The sequence below is a fragment of the Eurosta solidaginis genome, chromosome 3 (assembly GCF_040869045.1).
Source record: "Eurosta solidaginis isolate ZX-2024a chromosome 3, ASM4086904v1, whole genome shotgun sequence".
NCBI classification, from domain to species: Eukaryota; Metazoa; Arthropoda; class Insecta; order Diptera; family Tephritidae; genus Eurosta; species Eurosta solidaginis.
This window is the reverse complement of record NC_090321.1, coordinates 189704081-189726180: the sequence shown is the minus strand read 5'-3', so window position 1 is coordinate 189726180 and position 22100 is coordinate 189704081. Positions and strand designations below refer to the sequence as shown.

Here is a 22100-nt window from a genome sequence, read left to right as displayed (position 1 = left end):
TCTTGTACTGTCACTTATTACGCTTTCTATATCGAACGAGGAGAGCATATCTAAGTATAATGAGACATTCTCGTTGTTGTTAGCACAGAGTGTATTTATGTTGATGTCTCCTATTAATATTTCGCATTCTTCTTTGTGCGTATTTCGTAAAACACCTTCAAGCTCACTAACAAACATGCGTACATTAGTATGAGGTGGGCGGTAAATAGCATGCAGAGTGCATTTTAACCGATTTACGTTATTTTCGGCTATTTTAATTTGAATAATCTCAAAAGAGATTGTTTCAATAATATGCATTCATAAATAAAGTTCTCTCTGATGTATAAAGCTATTCCATCCCCTCTCCTTTCCTCCCGGTTATAGTACTCAGTGTTAAATCCATTTATGTGAAATAAGTCTTCCTCATACGATTTTATGTTGGTTTCAACTAAAACGATTACATCTACGCTATCTATAAGTTCATTGATCTCTGCTAAGAACGGACAGACAGTTTTCCTTAATGATCTGATTTTAAGTATATGCAACTAATAGAATGGTTATTAAAGCTTATTGCATCAACTTCATTAAAATTAGAGTGTCTATTGTATCTGATGCTATTCATAGCTAAAGTTTTGAAAATGATGAAAAAAATTTAGATAAAATAAAAGCAAAATACGATATAAAAAATTAAAAATTTATATAATTAATTAAATTTTTTATAAATAATAAAGTAAATCAATAAATAAATATGGGTTATTTGATGTTGTCTATATCTAATTCATTGTTTATATAAATAAATTTTGTATTTTCTCCCTTTTTTGCCATGATTTTACCCTCCTTTTCCCATACAAATTTCCAGCCCGCCGCCCTTGCCTTATTTTTGGATGCCCATATCAGCTTTCTTTTTGTCGCTGTGAGCTGATTGCTAACAAATACTCTCTTATCCCCACTCTGTCCCCCTTATTGATAATCGATATCTTTAAGTTTTATCTTTTTACCTCTTAGTTTCATCATCAATTCTCTTTTCTTACGCAATGATTATTAGGTGATTATTTGGGGACCTATCCGGCTTCATTTCTGGATAGTTTCCGGGGTCCGTCCGGGATCCCGTCTGGGTCATTTCGGAACTTTTTCGGGATCATTTGGGGTATTTTCCGGCATCGCTTGTGTATGGTTTTCGGGATCCATTCGGGCATTTCGAGACTTTTTCGGGATCATTTGTTGTATTTTCGGCATAATTTCTGGATGGTTTTCGGGATCGATTACGAATCACGTCGGTGTCATTTCGGGACTAATGCGGGATTATTTGGGGAGCCTTTCGGCAACATTTCTGGATAGTTTTCGGGATCCATCCGGGATTCCGTCAAGGTCCTTTCGGGACTATTAGGAGATCGTTTGGGGACCTTTCCGGCATCATTTCTGGATAGCTTTCTGGATCGGTCAGTAATCCCGTCGGTGTCATTTCGGGACTTTTTCGGGACTAATACGGTATTATTTGGGGACCCTTTCGGTTTCATTTCTGGATGGTTTTCGGGATCTGTACGGGATCCCGTCGGGGTCATTTCGGGACTTTTTCGGGACTAGTTCGTTACTCCCCGAGGGCTTTGGGGGTGATGTGATGGTCCTTTGCCGGATACAGATCCGGTGCGCTCAGGTAACACAGCGTCATTAAGGTGCTGGCCCGACCATCTCGGGAACGATTTATATGGCCCCATTAAACCTTCTGGCCATCCCTCCCTCCCCACCCCCAAGTTCCATGGGATCATTTCTGGATCCGTGCGGGATTTCATCGTGGTCATTTCCGGACTATTTCGGGGCCTTCAGGGATCATTTCTGTATGGTCCTCGCGATCCGTCGTGGATCCCCTCGGGGTCATATTGGAACTTTTTCTAGACTATGTCGAAATAATTTAGGGACCCTTCCTGGATATTTTCTGGATGGTTTTTGAGATCCGTCCGGGAGTCCGTCAGGGTCATTTCGGAACTGTTTTGGGACTATTTCGGTATCATTTAGGTACCCTTCAGGAATCATTTCTGTGTGGTTCTCTGGATAAGTCTAGAATCGTGTCGTTGTCATTTCGGGTTTTTGGGGACTATTCCGGGAACTTTTGGAGACCCTTCCGGGGCATTTCTGGATGGTTTTCGGGATCCATCCGCGATAGCGTCGGGGTCATTTTGTGGTTTTTTCTGGATAATTGTGGGATCATTTGGGGTTCCTATCAGGTTATCAGCTCATTTAGTTCTTTTTTTACTCAATTGCAAATATAAAATGCATTAGACAGAAAAAAAATTTTAAAGAGATAACTTGATAAGCAGGCTAACGTGAATAGCTCACATATTTCATTTTCTCCTTGCGGACGGGGCCGCGGGTAAAGGCTAGTATTAGAATAAATATCACCAAGTTTAACGATTTAATATAGGAAATTGAGGGAGAAATTGCCAAAAATCTTTCTATTTGAACGATCGGTTGTATGGGATATATACTATATATTGCTCCGATCAAAGTGATTTTTTCAGGATATCTTCTAAGATATATTAGAATATATACCGCCGAGTTTCACGTTTATACTTTCTAAATTATGGCAGGAGTGGCCAAAATCGTCTTATCTGAAAGATCGGTTGTATGGGAGATATATGTTGTAGTGGTCCGATCCTACCGGATCCGACAAATGTCTAATATAATTCAAAAATACTTCCTTGTGCCAAATTTCATTGAGATATCTCAAAATTTGAGGGACTAGTTTGCGTTCAAACAGACAGACGGACGGACAGACGGACATGGTTATATCAACTCAGTTCGTCGCCCTGATCAATTCAGTATACTTAATGGTGAGTCTATCTTCTATATTTCTCAACGTTACAAACATCGGAGCAAAGTTAATATACCATTTCATGTTCATGAAAGGTATAAAAATACAATTAGGTAGCCTATGTATATCAAGTATGCTAAATTAATGCCAAACAAATAATTTATTTTTCTTTAAATATTTTAAAGAAAAAGAACAAGATGCAAAAAAAAAAAAAAATAAAAGATAAGAGGTTGCATCAATTTTGATTTCTTAAAGCTTTCCTTACATATGTATTTGAATACGACATAAAACTCATTGTTCGCAAATGCCGTTTTTAAAAAAATACTTCACAAACAATAAGAGATATTGTGAGTTGCCTAGGTAATTTACAATAATAAAACATAGGAAGTTGAACATAGCATGAAATACATTTTTCTAAAATATATGTTTTTCAAGATTGTTTTGGTACTGCTTTAAAGTTATCTTGAGACTTTTTAAATCCATTACAGCCCTGTCTCTGGAAATGGAATATTCTATACTTTGAGAAATTTATTGGGACTATTTTAATAACATTTATAGGCTTGTAAATTTGAACATTTACCATCTTTACACGGTTAACTAGACAAGTGCTTGAAGTCCCACCATTGTTTTTGGTATTTTGAATCCTTTTTTCCATATTTTTCCAAGTTTATCAGCGAGTAAAATGATTGGCTAGGTTAAGTTGAACTGGCAGGTTAGGTTAATTTGAACTGACTGGTCCATGAGGACCTAACGTAGACTGAAGAGTCGGTAATGTTACCAGAAGTTTGCACAATCAAAGCAAAAACTTCCAAAAAACGAGGAAAATGCGTAGAAAATAGACAGATAAATTTAGACAAGTAATTTTCTTAAATATCAAAAGTATTTTATTTTTTCTTGGTAATAGGAATCATTTTCTCAAAAATAGAGACAGTTTTATAAAAAAAAGCGTGAGTACTCATGAAGTTCGATGTGTAAAAATATCTTGTTTTTTTAAATTACAAAAGATAACCCTGGGGTTGAGGCTCAGCTTGTGGCAACTTTACCTGAAAAGAGCTTCGTTAGCTATTGGTAACACCAATACCGACAAGAATAACTATTGTCTTCGATTTGTTATCGACTTGTCATCATATTCTAAGGGTTACACATTTGTCATCTATTTTGTGTTGAAGTTTTATAGGTATCTGTTTCGTTAAGAAATCCATTACAAATTGATAACAAAGTTTCCGGAAGACAAATGTATATGCTTATAACAAATCGGTAACTTTTTTGGTAACCCATCGATTTTCGATAAAGCTCCAATAAGAAATTGGCAACAATCCGATAACATATACATAGATAGTTGTTCGATGATAAATCCAAAAATTTTCGATAAAAAGCGGATAACTTGTCGAATAAAAAACGATTTTATTTTATTTAGTTTAATTCAATTTCATTTCAATTTAATGCTTTTTTTTATTAAGCCAAATTTAATATAATAATTTTTTTTTGTTTTTTTCTTTAATTCTTTTGGTTTTATTTTATTTATGTAATTTTATTTTACTTCATTTTACTATATATTATATTTTTTTATTTTTATTTTATTTAAATTATTTTATTTTATTCTATTTTATATTACCTATTTCATTTTATTTTATTTAACTTTGTTTTTTTTTTCTTATTTTATTTTATTTTGAGCTCGATTCGAAACCACGATCTTATTTTGTTTTATTTTATTTTATATTATCTTAAGTTATCTTATTTTAATTTATTTTATTTTATTCTATTTTATTTTATTTTATTCTACTTTATTCTCTTTTATTTTATGTTTTGCTTTGCTAGCACTTTTATATTTCATTTTAATTCAACCAAATAATGTACAAAGATGTTACAACCAACAAAGGCAAATTTTAACTCAAACCTGAATATTTAACCACGTGCTTTGTTTTTGTATGCACTATTTGGCTATTTATGTCCAGCAAACAGCAGTGTATACATCTCTTCCTGCGCTTGCATGAATGAATAAAAATTGTGTATATGCTCCAAAATTTTAATTTTTGTATAAGCGATATTTTGGTTGTTTTCGCTCATATCAACTCTACAACGTACATTGTTTCCACAATATGCTGCAGTGAAGTGACCATTACTTTTACATTCTCTAGTACTCCGTGAAGTTTATCAATACCACATATTACACTCTACTTATATCCCCCATATAGCATACCACTTTCAAAGACTATGCTTACTTACCCTTATCTACAATTTACGCTTGCATTCAGTATTCGCCAATACCGTGAGCAGAGATATTTACACATCAAAAATTAAATTTAGTAACTGTCACGGCAGTGAATTTCTTATTTCCCTTTAATCAATGAAAAGCTTTGAAGGAATAAAATAAGAAATACTTACTTAATATATTAAAGTTTTACTAAATATTAAGACCTTTTTCGGAATGTTTCTCTCATTTTAGGCAAGTGTTTTTTTTTTTTTTTTGTTCTAAGTGTAGGATTTCCATGCAGAGTTATCTAGATTTTGACAAGCTTGAAGACATCAGTGTGTCACCTTTACTTTTTACTTGAAACCTTATTATAACTAAACATTTAAAATAAAAAAGCTGTTATTAAAATATTTAATTATAACTATAAGATTCCTTACTTCAAAAATTTTTTCAAACTACAAAATTTTTTATGGCCTTTAAAATTAGATCACAATAATTTTATTCAATCACAACACTACACTTAAATTAACTTTTTGTTTTATCGTTCCGGCATATTTAGGTCAATATAATATTCTCTGCTCCATTTAAATGCAATGCTGCGTACAACTTTAAAAAGCATAACCACTTTATGGCAGTGAAATGAGTGCGGGCCCCCAGGAAATCACTTTAAACGCAATGGTCTCTAAGCTCTTCACATCGACGCCATTCGATCTGAGCATTTTAATTATTGATGACAGATTTGAAGATTTCTGTAAAATGCAAGCGAAAAAAGAAAAAGAGAAAAAAATACGAATCAGCAATGAAGTGGAATTTTACAATTTGCCATATGTCAGGCAGAAGGTCGCTTATTACGCCACCCATTCAAGCAGCCAGCTATGCACTTAAAACGCGGAGGTGGTGCAGCCAAGCGGACCGCTAAAACACATTTCCCCCCCAAACCTTTATGTGCCGCGTCGTGGCGTGCTACAGTTTACTCACCAATGTCGCATCCACCATCGGACGTAATTCAACGCTGCGTAACGCTGTATAAAATTGTGCAAATGTCAGCTTTTTCTGACGCTTTTGATTAATCAATTGTACGTATTGGTTGCGAGGCAAGTGTCCCATCAGCTCTTCAACAAAACTGTTAAACGTGCGTAAGTGGTGAGCGGGTGGTGATGTTGGGGATGGCGTGTGTATTAACTCCATAAAATCATTCTCCTTCTTCACGGCCTGAATCACATCACTCTCCAAGTCATTCAACAGCACAAAATTAAGTTGCGGTTCAAACAGCTGCATCTGTACATCGGATGACCTCGCCATGTTCACGGTGTCATATGTGGTGCGTAGTCGAGCAGCGTAAGCTGCCGCATCGGGCGCTAGTACATGCAAATAATCCAGAATATCTAAAATCTCTGGTATTTGCTGAGCTTGCTGCAGTAGCTCAGTAAATTGTGAGCTTCGTACATATTTGAACACTTCGCGGAAATTCGAATCAATAACGTAGTGCTTGGCGACTATTTCGTGCACTGTGGCTGTAGGAATCAAGTCTGCAAAGTCTTTTAGTTCACTGATGATTTCGGGTGAAATTTTCGATGCATTATCACTTGAGATTACGGCGGCTTTTGTCATGGTTGCAATTGCAAATGTCGAAAGTAAAAAAACCTTTATAGGCGACATCATATTTTTTTGTTTTTAAATTGTTTTTGTACTCATTCAGCGGAACACCAACGTATGCTTTAATGCACGATTTCATACTAAATTCATGGATCAACTGCTAAGTGGCTTAAGTCCCATTGAATTACACGAAGTCATATTTTCTGTGCACATTTTGTTGTTGGAGCATTTTTTCTTATCAACGCACAGTGGTTTGTTTTTAAAGAACTTCTCATTCCAAAATCAAACCTGTGGCTGTGTGAGTAAAACTAAAATCATCTTATTGGTATTGGTTTAGTTGTTTATGAAAAATCAATGAGGTAGAAGGTATGCACGCATGTTTGTTAACACACAAGAAATAATTCGTAAATATACCATATAAATACTACTTTATTGCTTGAGTCCAGTGGCGTAGATAAGGAGGGATCAAGAGGATAAATCCCTCTTCGCCCCATGGAAAATTGAAAATATAATTTTTGAAAAATTTTACTTATACATATTCATGTATGCATTCATTTATCAAACTACTATTAACCTCCTTGCAGTAATAAATCATTTATATCACTCCAAAATTAGAAAGAAAAAAATATTTTCATGACAGGTATGAATTTCTTGCATACACCTAAAAGAAAAGCCATTTTGGAAAACAACTTTTGTTGCCTTTGCGTCGCGAATTGTAAAAGGTTAATTTGGATTGGGTTCTAGCCATAGATCTCGCCAAAGATTTTCGCGAGGAAGTAAAAAGGATGTATGAAAAGGAGACGATTTTTCTGAAATTTACGAAGCTTCGAAAAAAATTTCTGAAACTCTTGACATTGGCATTAAATACTACAAAAAACGGGCTAATCCTGAAGTTGAAAGTACAAAAGCTTATTTTCGTGTAGCAGTGTTCAATCCTTTTCTAGGGTCTTACATCATGAAAATATGTATACTAGAAGGATTTTGGGCTTTTTTAAAGCATGATTTGAATGAAATTGAAAGAGTAGCTGATAAATTCATCAAGACAGAGTTTTATCAGAAATTTCGTAAAGGCGTTATCAAATCTGGAAACTCTGGATGCGCTTGACCATTTTCCAGAAGAAAATTTTGCGAATATCAACGTATTGCTGAGGATGTTAGCTACATTACCGGTATCGAAATCAACCGCGGAGCGCACTTTCTCACGTTTGAAACAGATAAAGACGATTCTGAGAAACACGACAAAAGAAGTAAGTAATTATAGTTGCTTTAAGATCTATGAATTTTATTCTAAAATTAAAAATTAATTTTTGGCTCAATTTTTTATTGTAGAATCGCTTGAATGGAGTGGCTGCTCTGGCCATTCAGCACGACATTGTACTCACAGCTCGTGTAGTCATAGATAAGTTATCGAAAAAATCCCGAAACTTTATTTATTCCTTAATTATCGAAAGACTTTTTCGCATATTGAGGGCACCCAAGAAAAAAAATGTATCCCTACTTTTCGTTTGTTTTTATACAATATGATAAGTGAATCTCATAATTTTAAAAAAGAACCAATAATAAAAATTAACTGAAAAATGGTAAGCACTTCCATTATATAAATGGACAAAAATTAGCGAAAAATGTCTCCTTATATAAAGACATATTATTGCTAAACTTTGATTTTTAAATTTTGACATAGAAATTCCAAAAATATTTATGAGAAGTAAAAATATAAAAGTGGAGCGCACATTACTTGGATTGTAAAGTTGGTAGGAAAGGATATATTATTAGTCAATCAATTGCGCTCCATATTTATATTTTTTCTTCTCATAAACTTTTTTGCAATTTCTATGTCAAAATTTAAAAATCAAAACTTAGCAACAATATGTCTTTATATAAGGAGACATTTTTCACAAATTTTTGTCCATTTATATAAAGGAAGTGCTTACAATTTTTTTATTTTATTTTTATTTTCTCCTTTTGTTTCTTTGTCACGGCGTCTTCACCTATATGTTAAATTTTACGCTTGTAGCTCAATGAGAACTTACATGAAAATCAATCCCAAAATTCCCTCCATTCCGTTGCGCCACCTAGCGAGACTTTTTGTATTGTGTCATCGGCTGACGTCGACCTCTGAATTGAATTTGAAATTTCAAGTCCTAGCTCATCGAGAAGTTACTTAAAAGCTGGTTTGAAAATTTTCAAGTTCTTATCTAATTATTTCAATCCGTGCGCCACCTAACGGATTTTTTTCCTTTTGTTGCATTGTCACGGTGTTCTAACCTATGTGTAAAGTTTCACGTTTGTAGCTCAATAAGAAGTTACTTCAAAATCGATTGCAAGATTTGTATGAAAAGCGGACAAACATTCCACCGACCTAATATAAAGGAAGTAAAATAGCTTAAAAGTAAAAATTAAAAAAAAAAAATGTCAAAGCTATCTTCGCAACTGCTCGTGTCAAAGGATAAATTAAAAAAAATATAAATTGTTAACATTAAACCATGAAAACATTCTGCGCATGAGCGTTTGTTTGCAAAATATCTTTTCGCAAATGCGCTAATAAACAATAGCCTCCCCCGATTTTGCTACTCTGCTTGTTCAGCGACAACTAAAGACGAAAAGGGCCCATTATTGATACTTAGCATAGACTTGACTTGACTTGGCGTAAACTTGGCAAATTAGCCACGATTAACTGCACTTATTGACTTAAATGTCAATTTGTATGACAAAATGTCAAAATGAAATGGAAACAAACAAATGGCATCTCAAAATCACTTAGAACTTACATAGAAAATCAAAATTCAACAGACTTCTAAGTCAAGTGTTGCTAAGTTTTGAGTAATCAGTAACATGCGATGTTCATTTAACAGAACTGTAAGTGACAGTTCTCACGTCAAGTCAAGTCTATGTTAAATATGAGTAATAGGACATAAAGAGAATAATAATACGTGTGAAGTGGCGCCAATAATTATTCCACTAAATGAGGCCCGCTGCTTTAATTACATTAATAAACTAGAGAGCAGTTAGGACAATAATCAAAATAAATTTTATAATCTGAAATAAGAGAAAAACTTGCAAAGCGCATCAACTTTTATAACCGGCTGTTCTTCATCTTACACATGTAAGAATAAAAGGAAAATGTTCGCTTTATGGTATAAACATGTCGCCATAGATATAGACTCCTATATATCAAACTTACCAATATTTAGGTAGATCTATGTCGACCCATCCAACCTCCCCTACGTGAACACAATAACTAAAGTTGGCGGTTGCTGTTGTTGTTGTAGCGATAAGGTCACTCCCCGAAGTGTTATCGATGTTGATTGTTCACTGCCGGTTGCAGATCCGGTACGTTTCGGCAACAAGCACCATCAAGGTAGTAGCCCGACCATCTCGGGAACGTATTGGTATGACCACATGAAACCTTCTAGATCCATGAGGAACTTGTGGTCGCCAGAGCCTTGACTGTTAAAGAAACAGGATTCGACACGGATAGCTGAAGTTGAAAATTGGCTTGCAGAAGCTATATATTGCGCTGACAACCCCTTGAAAGGGTTGCGCTACACAACCCCTTGAATCAATTTGATATTTTAGTCGCCTCTTACGACGGGCATACCCGCCGCGAGGGAAATGTGGTACTCGACCTTATCTGCACCCAGAAAGTATTGGTGTTGAAAAAGGATAACATCAGATTATAACCACGCCCTCTTTTTCTGTGTCAAAAACTCATTATAAAATAACATAAAGTGAGTTAAGACATTTTTTTCCATAGACTGAGAAAAATACTAAAAATTCTTAGTAAAAACTTTAAAATTTTACTGAAGATTCGTGTTTCGATTTTAAGTTTTCCAAATTTCGCATAGGATATTGAACTTTGATTTATACTGATTTTATTATATATTTGTACATGTTTTTATAAAGCAATTGTTTTATTAAATGCCAACGCAAAAAGTCCTTGTGCCAATACTTTCTTTCGTGGGTGGTGCAACTAGAATATTTTAGCTTTCATATTATTTGATACTGCTAACATTTTGCGGAGAATTTTGTTTTAATGGATAGGTCAAAAACTAGAGCTGGGTATATTTTCTTCTACTTTACTCGCTCTTACCCATTTATATTAACAAATTTTCGGATTGTAAATATTTTTTTTTAACGGTTTTATTTAGCATGATTTGACAGGCTGTCCGGCACGAATTTTGTAAGTGAAATTTAATTAACTTCCCGATAAGTTACAGGCTTATATAGTTCAAAACCCGATGACAATGCAATAATAAGAAAAAAACTCCGATGGATCGAAATATTTCAAAAATTCGTATTTGTGGTCCGATTTGGCTCATATTTGGAACACATAATACATACATGAATAGAAAGTGACTTATAATGTCTGATTTGGCTCGTATTTGGAAAAAATATTATATAAAGTTCGGTAGAAGTGACATCAAAATATTTTGGAGTTCGAAGAGGGGCAAGCATATGTAGCGCAGAATCGAGTATAGTATTTGGAAGGATTATATATTTAACAAATTGTCAAGAAATAGTCCATGTAATAATGAGTCACTAAATGAACTAAATAGAATTAGAAATAATAGGCAATTAAATAAAGGCTAAAAACTTGAAAACAAAATAATTAAAAACAATTTTTAGGTAAAGGGTATGACTGAAAACAATACTTATATTAAGTAATAATAATAATAAAAGCTAGAAAATAATTAGGTAGGTTCTAGGTACTAATCATCACACCCCTCATCAATCTAGGACGTTGTTCAGACAATTAAATAAAAGCGTTGGACGCGTCAAATTTCTATTGATAGTCATATATAAGACCAACTGAACTTTAATCAGGTTATGCTACGCCTCATATTTTTAGAAATTTCACGCGCCCTATGCTTTTATTTAACTGTCTGATCAACGACCTAGGTTGATAAGGAGTGTGATGGCTATTACCTAGGACCTACCTAATTATTCTCTATCTTTTAGAATTATTATTACTTCATGTAAGTATTGTTTTCAATAAAACCGTTTAACTTAAAAAATTGTGTTTAATTTTTTTATACATACATACATACATACATATTATTGCCAACTGTGTAAAGTTGGCACAAGTTTTGATTTTGTTTCTCCAAAATAGCCCATGGTCTATCTTTGATCTGAGATTATTTACGTATTTACTCACACATGCTCTTTATCGGTAAATTGCTTTTGTTTGTGAGCCGCGATCTTCGTTGTTGTTTACATAGTTGCATTTGTAAAATTACCGTATCCATTTCTTATCGCTACTTATTCAATTGTCGCTGTACAAAAGCGAAAATATGGATGATATTAAAGCAGATTTATGTTGTTATTCATAAGGGCAGTTCCACGTACCTTATCTTTGGTGTTTCGGTGGGAGAGGAGTTAGTTCTGCTTTTAATTTTATTATCTGTTATTTTATAGGAGTGTATATTATTATGCTCTACAAGTAACTTATCATACTCGTCCTGCTCTATGGTGCAAAGCATAGACCCTGACAACAGCAGGTGAGTCGGCCCTAGGATTGCTCCGAAGAAAAGTGCAAGTTACCTTACGGAAGTGAAAGTTTTATTTTACGAGTGAGCCACTAATATATAAATAAAGATACACTTGACTGTGGTGTTAGATGCTCTGATATACTAAAAATGAATATATTTGTTATAAAGATCCTATAAAGTGAGTCCACAGAGACCATGTTTTAATCGGGTTGGACTACAAAAAGTTTCAATTAGTGAATTTGGATTAGATAGGCAGATATGGGAGCTCCTGGGACCGGAAAAAAGTTGGAGCCCTCTACGTTATGCGCCACCTTGGTCGACAACTGCTAAAACACGAATAAGGCGGTATAAGGGTAAGCTGCAAATTTGAACAGAGGGTCAATTAATTGAAAGTCTGGCAACAAAGCGTGAGTACTTAGTACTCGTGAAGCTTGATATGTAAACTAACAGGTGTATCTCTGGAAAAACTAAGGATTTCAAATAAAATAGCTCACGTCCAAATGCTGACATTAAAGAGTTTAACTTAAACTACAACAGAGGTAACTTTACCAGAAAGGAGAGCTTCATCGGCTTCTTTTTTTTTTATTTTGTAACAACTGATACGACAAGTTATTGTGTCATTATCGGCTTATTAACCGGCTTGTTATCTCGGAGTCATCTGCTTCTATTTAGTTTATAATCCGCTTATCATTGATGATATGTTAACGTTTCTTTGTTATCTGTTTCACAACAAACCACTAATCGGTATAACCGATAACAGAGTTGATAGAACTACGAGAACAAATCGACAGCTTTTCGATTAAAAATATATAACTTTTCAATAACTTATCTATAACTTTTCGAAAAACAATGGACAACTTACCCATAGTATATCGTTAACTTCTGGATATTTAACAGATAGATTGTGAACAAAAATCGATAAATAACCGACAGCCGTTAATATCGATAGAAAGTTTATAGCACTTGCCAAACAAATCACTAACTTCTCTATACCTAATCAGCAACGCATCGAAAAGGAATAGGTAGCAAGCTTATATTCCGACGATAACAAATCAATAACCCATTAATATCAAACTGTTAATGCTTCGATAACAAATAGATAATAAGCCGTCCGATTTCGCTTTTGAATTTAGTTTTGGTTTCAGTTTTGACTTTTAACTTTGCTTCCTGCCTTATTTTCATTTTTATACTCAGTTGAGCAGAGCTCACAGAGTAAATTAACTTTGATTGGATAACGGTTGGTTGTACAGGTATAAAGGAATCGAGATAGATATAGACTTCCATATATCAAAATCATCAGTATCGAAAAAAATTTGATTGAGCCATGTCCGTCCGTCCGTCCGTCCGTCCGTTAACACGATAACTTGAGTATATTTTGAGATATATTGATGAAATTTGGTATGTAGGTTCCTGGGCACTCATCTCATATCTCTATTTAAAATGAACGATATCGGACTATAACCACGCTCACTTTTTCGATATCGAAAATTTCGAAAAATCGAAAAAGTGCGATAATTCATTACCAAATACGGATAAAGCGATGAAACTTGGTAGATGAGTTTAGCTTATGACGCAGAATAGAAAACTAGTAAAATTTTGGACAATGGGCGTGGCACCACCCACTTTTAAAAGAAGGTAATTTAGAAGTTTTGCAAGCTGTAATTTGGCAGCCGTTGAAGATATCATGATGAAATTTGGCAGGAACGTTACCCTTATTACTATATGTACGCATAATAAAAATTAGCAAAATCGGAGAACGACCACGCCCACTTTTTAAAAAAAAAATTTTTAAAGTCAAATTTTAAAAGAAAAGATAATATCTTTACAGTATATAAGTAAATTGTGTCAACATTCAACTCCAGTAATGATATGGTGTAACAAAACACAAAAATTAAAGAAATTTTAAAAATGGGCGTGGCTCCACCCTTTTTCATTTAATTTGTCTAGGATACTTTTAATGCCATATGTCGAACAAAACATTACCAATCCTTGTGAAATTTGGTAGAGGCTTAGATTCTAGGACGATAACTGTTTTTTTGTGAGAAAGGGCGAAATCGGTTGAAGCCATGCCCAGTTTTTATACACAGTCGTCCGTCTGTCCTTCCGCATGGCCGTTAACACGATAACTTGAGCAAAAATCGATATATCTTTACTAATCTCAGTTCACGTGCTTATCTGAACTCACTTTATATTGGTGTAAAAAATGGCCGAAATCTGACTATGACCACGCCCACTTTTTCGATATCGAAAATTACTAAAAATGAAAAAAATGCCATAATAATATACCAAATACGAAAAAAGGGACGAAACATGGTAATTGGATTGGTCTATTGACGCAAAATATAACTTTAGAAAAAAACTTTGTAAAATGGGTGTGACACTTACCATATTAAGAAGAAGAAAATTAAAAAGTTTTGCAGGGCGAAATCAAAAGCCCCTGGAATCTTAGAAGGAGAACTGTTCGTGGTATTACATATATAAATTAATTAGCGTTACCCGACAGATGATGTTCTGGGTCACCCTGGTCCACATTTTGGTCGATATCTCGAAAACGCCTTCACATATACAACTACCACCACCCCTTTTAAAACCCTCATTAAGACCTTTAATTTTATACCCATATCGTACAAACACATTATATAGTCACCCCTGGTCCACGTTTATGACGACATCTCGAAAAGGCGTCCACCCATAGAACTAAGGCCCACTCCCTTTTAAAATACTCGTTATCACCTTTGGTTTGATACCCATATCGTACAAACAAATTCTAGAGTCACCCCTGGTCCACCTTTATGGCGATATCTCGAAAAGGCGTCCACCTATAGAACTAAGGCCCACTCCCTTTTAAAATACTCATTATCACCTTTGGTTTGATACCCATATCGTACAAACAAATTCTAGAGTCACCCCTGTTCCACCTTTATGGCGATATCTCGAAAAGGCGTCCACCCATAGGACTAAGGCCCCCTCCCTTTTAAAATACTCATTATCACCTTTGGTTTGATACCTATATCATACAAACAAATTCTAGAGTCACCCCTGTTCCACCTTTATGGCGATATCTCGAAAAGGCGTCCACCCATAGGACTAAGGCCCACTCCCTTTTAAAATACTCATTAACACCTTTGGTTTGATACCCATATCGTACAAACAAATTCTAGAGTCACCCCTGGTCCACCTTTATGGCGATATCTCGAAAAGGCGTCCACCTATAGAACTAAGGCCCACTCCCTTTTAAAATACTCATTATCACCTTTGGTTTGATACCCATATCGTACAAACAAATTCTAGAGTCACTCCTGTTCCACCTTTATGGCGATATCTCGAAAAGGCGTCCTCCCATAGGACTAAGGCCCACTCCTTTTTAAAATACTCATTAACCCATTTCATTTGATACCAATGTCGTACAAACAAATTCTAGAATCACCCCTGGTCCACCTTTATGGCTATATCTCGAAAAGGCGTCCACCTATAGAACTTAGGCCCACTCCCTTTTAAAATACTCATTATCACCTTTGGTTTGATACCCATATCGTACAAACAAATTCTAGAGTCACCCCTGTTCCACATTTATGGCGATATCTCGAAAAGGCGTCCACCCATAGGACTAAGGCCCCCTCCCTTTTAAAATACTCATTATCACCTTTGGTTTGATACCCATATCTTACAAACAAATCCTAGAGTCACCCCTGTTCCACCTTTATGGCGATATCTCAAAAAGGCGTCCACCCATAGGACTAAGGCCCACTCCATTTTAAAATACTCATTATCACCTTTGGTTTGATACCTATATCATACAAACAAATTCTAGAGTCACCCCTGTTCCACCTTTATGGCGATATCTCGAAAAGGCGTCCACCCATAGGACTAAGGCCCACTCCCTTTTAAAATACTCATTAACACCTTTGGTTTGATACCCATATCGTACAAACAAATTCTAGAGTCACCCCTGGTCCACCTTTATGGCGATATCTCGAAAAGGCGTCCACCTATAGAACTAAGGCCCACTCCCTTTTAAAATACTCATTATCACCTTTGGTTTGATACCCATATCGTACAAACAAATTCTAGAGTCACTCCTGTTCCACCTTTATGGCGATATCTCGAAAAGGCGTCCACCCATAGGACTAAGGCCCACTCCATTTTAAAATACTCATTAACACCTTTCGTTTGATACCCATGTCGTTCAAACAAATTCTAGAATCACCCCTGGTCCACTTTTATGGCGATATTTTGAAAAGGCGTCCACCTATAGGACTTAGGCCCACTCCCTTTTAAAATACTCATTAACACCTTTCGTTTGATACCCATGTCGTACAAACAAATTCTAGAGTCACTCCTGTTCCACCTTTATGGCGATATCTCGAAAAGGCGTCCACCCATAGGACTAGGGCCCACTCCCTTTTAAAATACTCATTATCACCTTTGGTTTGATACCCATATCGTACAAACAAATTCTAGAGTCACTCATGTTCCACCTTTATGGCGATATCTCGAAAAGGCGTCCACCCATAGGACTAAGGCCCACTCCCTTTTAAAATACTCATTAACACCTTTCGTTTGATACCCATGTCGTACAAACAAATTCTAGAATCACCCCTGGTCCACCTTTATGGCGATATTTTGAAAAGGCGTCCACCTATAGAACTTAGGCCCACTCCTTTTTAAAATACTCATTAACACATTTCATTTGATACCCATGTCGTACAAACAAATTCTAGAGTCACCCCTGGTCCACGTTTATGACGACATCTCGAAAAGGCGTCCACCCATAGAACTAAGGCCCACTCCCTTTTAAAATACTCATTAACACCTTTCATTTGATACCCATATCGTACAAACAAATCTTAGAATCACCCCTGGTCCACCTTTATGGCTATATATCGAAAAGGCGTCCACCTATAGAACTTAGGCCCACTCCCTTTTAAAATACTCATTAGCACCTTTCATTTGATACCCATGTCGTACAAACAAATTCTAGAGTCACCCCTGGTCCACCTTTATGGCGATATCTCGAAAAGGCGTCCACCTATAGAACTTAGGCCCCCTCCCTTTTAAAATACTCATTAACACCTTTCATTTGATACCCATATTGTACAAACGCATTCTAGAGTCACCCTTGGTCCACGTTTATGACGATATCTCGAAAAGGCGTCCACCCATAGAACTAAGGCCCACTCCCTTTTAAAATACTCATTAACACCTTTCATTTGATACCCATATCGTACAAACAAATTCTAGAATCACCCCTGGTCCACCTTTATGTGATATATCGAAAAGGCGTCCACCTATAGAACTTAGGCCCACTCCCTTTTAAAATACTCATTAACACCTTTCATTTGATACCCATATCGTACAAACAAATTCTAGAGTCAGCCCTGGTCCACCGTTATGGCGATATCCCTAAATGGCGTCCATCTACAGAACTATAGCCCACTCTCTCTTAAAATACTCTTTAATACCTTCCATTTGAAACACATGTCATACAAACACATTCCAGGGTTACCCTAGGTTCATTTTACTACGAGGTGATTTTCCCTTATTTTGTCTCCATAGCTCTCAACTGAGTATGTAATGTTCGGTTACACCCGACCTTAGCCTTCCTTACTTGTTTATTTTACTTCTCCCTACGTATCCTTTCCAAGCTTTTTATTGCCTTACCTTATATTTGCAACCACGACGATAACCATATGCATCGTTGTTATCATTATCGACATATTACATACTGAGCTTTCGTCTTTCTCTTTTCCTTCGACGCTTGATGTCGAACACATGTATTTTAATGGAGCGCTGCACATTGTTGAAAATTTTTCAGATAGCCGAATGACAGAATTAAGAAGAAGAACTTAGAGCAAGATATTTGACGGCTTACTTCACCTGGTTATTCCACCATGGTCAAGACAAAAGCGTGAAATTTATTGTGGCGAATGTTGACATCACTATGCTGTTAGTAAATAATCACAACAACAACAAGTAAGGAAGGATAAGTTCGGGTGTAACCGAACATTACATACTCAGCTGAGAGTATAGCTGCGTTGGTTTTGCAGGGTTTCGATGGTTTATAAGTGGTTTTAAATTCCATATCACATACGTTTGGGAAATATCGACCAAATTGTATACCAATGGTGACGTTTTTTGGAACAATTTTCCTTTATCCTTTGTCATATAAGGGAAAACCACCATATAGGCAAATATACCTAGGGTAACCCCGGGAATGTGTTTGTGTGACATGGGTATCAAATGAAGGTATTAAAGAGTATTTTAAAAGGGGGTGGGAATCAGTTCTATAGGTGGACGCCTTTTCGAGATATCGCCATAAAGGTGAACAAGGGTGACTCTAGAATGTGCTTGTATCATATGGGTATCAAATGAAAGGTGTTAATGAATATTTTAAAAGGGAGAGGGCCTTAGTTTTAAAGGTGGACGCCTTTTCGAGATATTACCTTAATAGTGGACAAGGGGTTACAGATGAGTGCGCCTTAATTCTACAGGTGGGCGCCTTTTCGAAATATCGCCATAAAGGTGGACCAGGGGTGGCTCTATAATGTGTTTTTACTGATATGGGTATCAAATTAAAGGTATTAATGAGGGTTTTAAAAGGGAGTGGCCCTTAGTTGTATATGTGACGGCGTTTACGAGATATCGACCAAAATGTGGACCAGGGTGACCCAGAAAATCATTTGTCGGGGACCGCTAATTTATTTATAAATGTAGTACCACGAACGGTATTCCTGCCTTGATTCCAAGGGCTTTTGACTTCGCCCTGCAATTTTCAAATTTAACAAAGTTTTTTCTAAAGTTATATTTTGCTCCCAAAAAAACAATCGAATCACAATATTTCATCCCTTTTTTCGTATTTGGGAAAAATTATGGCATTTTTCCAATTTTCGATATCGAAAAAGTTGGCCTGGTCATAGTCCGATTTCGCCCATTTTCAATACCAAGATAAATTGAGTTCAGATAAGTACGTGAACTAGGTTTAGTAAAGATATATCGATTTTTGCTCAAGTTATCCTGTTAACGGCCGTGCGGAAGGACAGACGGTCGACTGTGTATAAAACCTGGGCGTGGCTTCAGCCGAATTTGCCCATTTCCACAGAAAACAGTTACCGTCATAGAAGCCATGCCCCTACCAAAATTCCCAAGGATTGGTAAATTTTTGTTCGACTTATGGCATTAAAAATATTCTAGAAAAATTAAAAGAAAAAGAGCGGAGCCACGCCCGTTTTGAAATTTTCTTTTGTTTTTGTATTTTTGTTGAACCATATGGCCACCGTGGTGTGATGGTAGCGTGCTCCGCCTGCCACACCGTATGTCCTGGGTTCGCACTCCGGGCAAAGCTACATCAAAATTTTAGTAATAAGGTTTTTCAATTAGAAGAAAATTTTTCTAAGCGGGGTCGCCCCTCGACAGTGTTTGGCAAGCGCTCCGAATGTATTTCTGCCATGAAAAGCTCTCAGTGAAATCTCATCTGCCTTGCAGATGCCGTTCGGAGTCGGCATAAAACATGTAGGTCCCGTCCGGCCAATTTGTAGGGAAAATCAAGAGGAGCACGACGCAAGAGAAGCTCGGCCTTAGACCTCTTCGGAGGTTATCGCGCCTTATATTTATGTATTTTTTTTTTGATATCATTACTTGAGTTGAATGTTGACATAATTTACTTATACACTGTAAAGATATACAATTTTTTGTAAAAATTTTACTTAAAATTTTTTTTAAAAAGTGGGCGTGTACGTCATCCGATAATTTTTATTTAAAACATATATAGTAATAGGAGTAACGTTTCTGCCAAATTTCATCATGACATCTTCAACGACTGCCAAATTACAGCTTGCCAAACTTTTAAATTACTTTCTTTTAAAAGTGGGCAGTACCCCTTACTAATTTTCTATTCTGCGTCATAAGGTGAACAACTTACAAAGTTTCATCGATTTATCCGTCTTTTGTAATGAATTATCGCATTTATTCGATTTTTTGAAATCTTCGATATCGAAAAAGTGGGCGTGGTTATGGTCCGATTTCGTTCATTTTTAACAGCGATCTGTGAGGAGTGCCCAACAACTCACATATCAAATATCATTAAGATACCTCAAAATTGATTCAAGTTATCGTGTTAACGGATAGAAGGACGGGCGGACGGATGGACGGACAAGGCTAAATGAATTTGTTTTTTCGCCCAGATCATTTTGATATATAGAAGTCTATATCTATCTCGGTTAGTTTATGCCGTTACGGGATACCGTTATACGAACAAAATTAATATACTCTCTGAGCTCTGTTCAGCTGAGTATAAAAACAGCAAGCAACGACACTTATGTACAAAGCAACGAAGAATATTCCACACACATAACCTGTAGCTCGAAGTGAACAGATATCTCACATACACATACACATGTAGTCATCAGCTAAGAGCAAAAGTTGATACTCATACATACACACGCATATGGCTAGTAGAAAACGATAAACTACAAATATACATGTATATAGCTGGTAACCAAGCACGAGATGCAACTGTTTTCGAATACATTTTCGCGAAATGACTAGACCTTAGCAGAAATGGGTTAACGAGAAAACCGAGAGTATAAAGCAGTGCAAGCTGAGGAATCAGTGATCAGTTTGATTTAAACACGCTTTTAGTTGTGAAGTACAATTGTGAAGTACTACCCCCAAAGTAGTCTAAATAAAGACCAGTTTGCAATACTGACTCTTGGAGTCATTTATTCGACAGTTCAGCGATATGAACGTTAGCAGAAGGTTTAAAATAGTCGGAATCCCCCACAATTTCTTACAGTATGTACATTTTCAATGTTAGAAAAAGTATTTGATCAAAAAATCTTGGTTATCTAGACATATTTAAAGTAATTTAACTGCTTTGAAGTGTTCCAAAGAGATTTTTAGCTCTTTTTTCACTTATCCACGGTTGTGTAACGTTGCTTTTCAAATACACGGGGATGCTGTTAGCGACACCTGACATATTTTGTACGCCCCGATGATGGAACGATTCATGTGCATTTTACCTTATGTGTACATTCTTTATTCCTCTATAGCGTTAGGAAAGATGTTTAAAAATCAAAAATATACCAAATCTCTTGTAAAAAAATTACACCGTTTCTAAAAACTAATCACAAATTTTTGTGCACACAACAAAAAAATCATCCAGTTGTCATGAAATTGACAGACTAATTAATTGAGTTGAAATTCTGACCAAACTTAAACTACAATAATTAGCACTGCAATAAAATATCAATATCGATATTCGTATACGGGAAAGTATATATTATAAATCACATGATGTCACTTCCAATCGCATTTAATGTAACACAATATACAAACATAGATACATACTTATGTATATATCAGGGATGCACCTTAACGTTAAGCTAATCGTTTATCAAAAAATTTCCACCGTTTCTGTTGAAACACTTCGAAATATTATTGATAAAGAAATTATCAAGATAAATTGTATTTTGTTTTTAACCGAAACGAAAAGCTTTCGTTAACGTTAAAAACGTTAACAAAAACGTGATACTTGAAGCCATGGTGAAGCCGTAAGGTGGTAACAGCGAGCGGACATAGACACACAAACTCCATGTAATTTGTTTGTGTAATTCGTTGGTGGTAATGTCAAAAATACTCTGAGAAATGTTCGTACTGTCAAAATTCATGAGAAAAGTTGCAATCAGCTTGGCTAATGCTTTCACCTTTAATGACTCTGCCATCAATCAGCTTTGCCAGCATTGTTTGAAATTAATAATCAACATAAACGATTTGATTTCGTTGTGATATGGCAGAAAACGAAACGAAATCATTTCATTAATTTGACGTTCTTAACGTTAATAAACGAAACGAAATGACTTTGTTTCGTTTATTAACGTTAATTATCGTAACGAAATGATATCGTTTCGTTGGTTAAGCATGCCTGGTATATATAAACGCGCAATGTATTGAAGTTATTGCAGTTGTGCAATATGCAATATAATTACTATGAATCATAACAATTGCCAATTCATCGTTGGGTCACATACATATATAC

General features: G+C 35.7%; 1 protein-coding gene across 1 annotated transcript; it reads right to left on the bottom strand.

Moving 5' to 3' along the window:
- Window positions 1-5076: 5076 nt before the first annotated feature.
- On the bottom strand, window positions 5077-6711 carry jtb (jetboil). Its single transcript, XM_067777874.1, has 2 exons — window positions 5961-6711; window positions 5077-5731 (listed from the first exon to the last, which is right to left on the bottom strand). The coding sequence occupies exons 1-2, from the start codon at window positions 6642-6644 to the stop codon at window positions 5609-5611; spliced, it is 807 nt and encodes a 268-aa protein (XP_067633975.1). The 5' UTR covers window positions 6645-6711; the 3' UTR covers window positions 5077-5608.
- Between the last annotated feature and the right edge of the window lie 15389 nt (window positions 6712-22100).